Below are 2,487 nucleotides of genomic sequence, written 5' to 3'. Positions count from 1 at the left end.
AGGCAGTTGTTCTTTTCAAAGTCTAACACCAGACAGCTGTATCCCCTTCACCTCGACCGACAGCATGTGCGCCAATTCCAGAGGGCTGGCAAAAGATTTGCAAGAGGAGCTCACACGGATGTCCAGAGCCGTTCCTGGACATCTGCACAGGAATGAGGCTCCAGCTTAGGGCAGACTTTTTTCGGGGAGCCCAGGTCTCCCGACGGGGGCTTTTCCCCACCCTCGGCTGAGAAACATGCAGTTCATCTGCCAATTCGGGCTTCTTCACTCCATCTCCTGGTAAGTGTACCCCTTCCAGCTCTACGGCAACACCCCACTTCCAGATCCGTGTATTTCACAGGGCAGCCTCTAAGGAGTCCCACTAGCATCAAATCTTTCCCTCTTACTCCTTCCGGGACCCACGTTCCCCTCCACGGCTCGGCTTTGGCTATTCACCTCAGCTCTGCTTAGCGCTAGCAGCCCTCCTACAGCAAGCTATCCGGGAGCTAAATTCACTGGCAAATGAAACAAACAACCCCCAAACCCTGATGTTAACTTGTAGGTAAAACCACCACTTGTAGCTTCCCACCTTTCCTGGTCTAAACCTGCCAATTCTTTTCCAGGTAAGTTATTAACCTGTTTGGAATAAAAGGACAAACTGGGTCAAGTGAAAAAATCCCCCTGTAATTCACTGACACAAAGTGGACTGTTTTACACTGGACACCTGTGTCTTCACCCCCCAAAAGACTCATGGCCCCCAGGGATATCCAGCAAAATACACACATCGGAACGACCTCAAGCAGATATCCTGACTGGAGCAGGTCAGGCCAACAGCAGGGTGAGGATCAGGGAGTCAGGGGCTTGGGGGTGGGGCGAGAGTTAAGGAGAGGCCTGTCCATCGTGGGCGGGGGTGGACGCCAGGCTCCGGAAGGGGCACAGGATCATCCTTGAGGCCTCTTCAGGACTCCTAGGACTCCTGGGAAACCTGGGAAGCTGTGCCATCAAGCCAACCCTCTGAAATGAGAACAGTCTTCCAGGGGGACCCGCCCCCTACACGCAAGGCCTCCACACTGTTTATAATAAGCCTAAGTCACCCCTTCACCAGCCCGTGGTTAGGCCACCGAAACACGTTGCCAGATTTTCAAATTTCAAGTCAGGCAGAATGACAGAACAAACTCGCAAAATCCGAATTCCAGGCTTACTACTCAGCAGAGAGATCTAAAGTTTCATGCTCCATTTGGTTTTAAAACCTTTTTAGAACGGTGTCCCGACCCAACCCACCATTTGGATGCCTTGCCACCTTCCTGGTTTGCCACCTTAAAGTTAAACAGCTGCCTAACTCTCCCTGAGAGCAGGATTTACAAAAGGGTGTCTCGGGGTTCCCGGGAATCTGCTGTGGATTATTTTAAGGGTCACGGGGATCAGAGGATATTAGAGAGGACAAGGTGAGAAGTAGCCACTTCCAGACTTCCAGAGACATAAGAGGAAAAGAATACGGGAAGAAGAGCCTCTGCTTGAATTCAACTGGAAAAAAAAAAAAAAGCCCCCAAAAGGTGAAGTACATTTTTACAGCATGAGCAGGGCAAACAGCATAAAAAAAAAAGATGAGTCTGCCTGAAGCTGGGTAAGCTGAAGTTCTTGAAGAGAACAAAAGAGAATCACCAAGTCCCCGCCCCATGACCATTCTGCAATCACTTATTGACCGTTCCTGGGCCTCAGCTCTCCAGGGCAGAAAAAAAGTCCCTTTACATTCCACCAGAGACACCTCCGACGTTTTTCCCTGCTGATATGAGTTGCGTATCTCTTCGGCAATTTGCGAGAGAGCTCTGTTCACAAAAGCTCGCCCCGGCAACAGGTGAGCCGGAGGGAAGACGGCCATCCAGTGCACGGTGGGGCCGCCCTCCGGGCAGGTACCAGTCGTTAAGCGGGATGGGACCCCGGGGAGGGCCACAGGGGAATGGCCCGGAGGCCCAGTCCTGTGAGATCAGAGGCAGGGCCCACCCAGGAAGGCAACGAGGGCGCGTGCAAGCTCCAGCAAGACAGGGCAGAGGCAAGCCCCAACCGACACGTGGGGACGTGGGCTGAAAGCAGCAGCAGCAGCAGCAGAGGCCGGAGCCGGGCTCCAAGGCCCGGCTTTCGCTCTGGAGGCCCCGTGGACGGCGAGGAGCCCCGGGGCCGGCCCGGCCGAGACCCCGGCAGCCGGGAGGCAGGGCGGAGAACAGCGAGGCCGCGGGCAAAGCACCGTACCTCTTGGCGCTGGTGGAGAGGAGCTTGGAGTTTTTGCTCATGCTGACTTTACTCTCCTTCTTCTTGGGGGTGTTTGCGTCCTTCTCGGGGTGCTGGTTGGAGGAGGAAGACGAGGAGGAGCTGGTGCTGGCCCTCGAATCGTCATCCGACATCGCGAACCCCCACCCACCCGCCAGCGGCCCCTGCAGGGGGCGGGAGACAAAACCGAGGCGGACAGGCCATGCGGGCGGCGTCCAGCAGGCGCGGGCGCTGCCGGGGCGC

The 2,487-nt window shown here is 55.6% G+C and overlaps 1 protein-coding gene across 2 annotated transcripts in view; it reads right to left on the bottom strand.

Moving 5' to 3' along the window:
* UBE2E1 (ubiquitin conjugating enzyme E2 E1) overlaps window positions 1–2,444 on the bottom strand; it is a 66,346-nt gene extending 63,902 nt beyond the window's left edge. Inside the window, exon 1 of one of the 2 annotated variants that reach the window (XM_008056440.2) lies at window positions 2,227–2,444. In XM_008056440.2, the coding sequence (XP_008054631.1) occupies window positions 2,227–2,378 (152 nt within the window). In that variant the 5' untranslated portion in view covers window positions 2,379–2,444. The remainder of the gene's footprint in view (window positions 1–2,226) is intronic. The other variant, XM_021711552.1, reaches the window with a different exon arrangement.
* Window positions 2,445–2,487: the final 43 nt, after the last annotated feature.

The sequence above is a fragment of the Carlito syrichta genome, unplaced genomic scaffold (genome assembly GCF_000164805.1).
Source record: "Carlito syrichta isolate Samal-C Ts95f unplaced genomic scaffold, Tarsius_syrichta-2.0.1 Scaffold302358, whole genome shotgun sequence".
NCBI lineage: Eukaryota > Metazoa > Chordata > Mammalia > Primates > Tarsiidae > Carlito > Carlito syrichta.
Note: the sequence above shows the minus strand (reverse complement) of the source record. Positions and strands in the feature narration are given on the sequence as shown.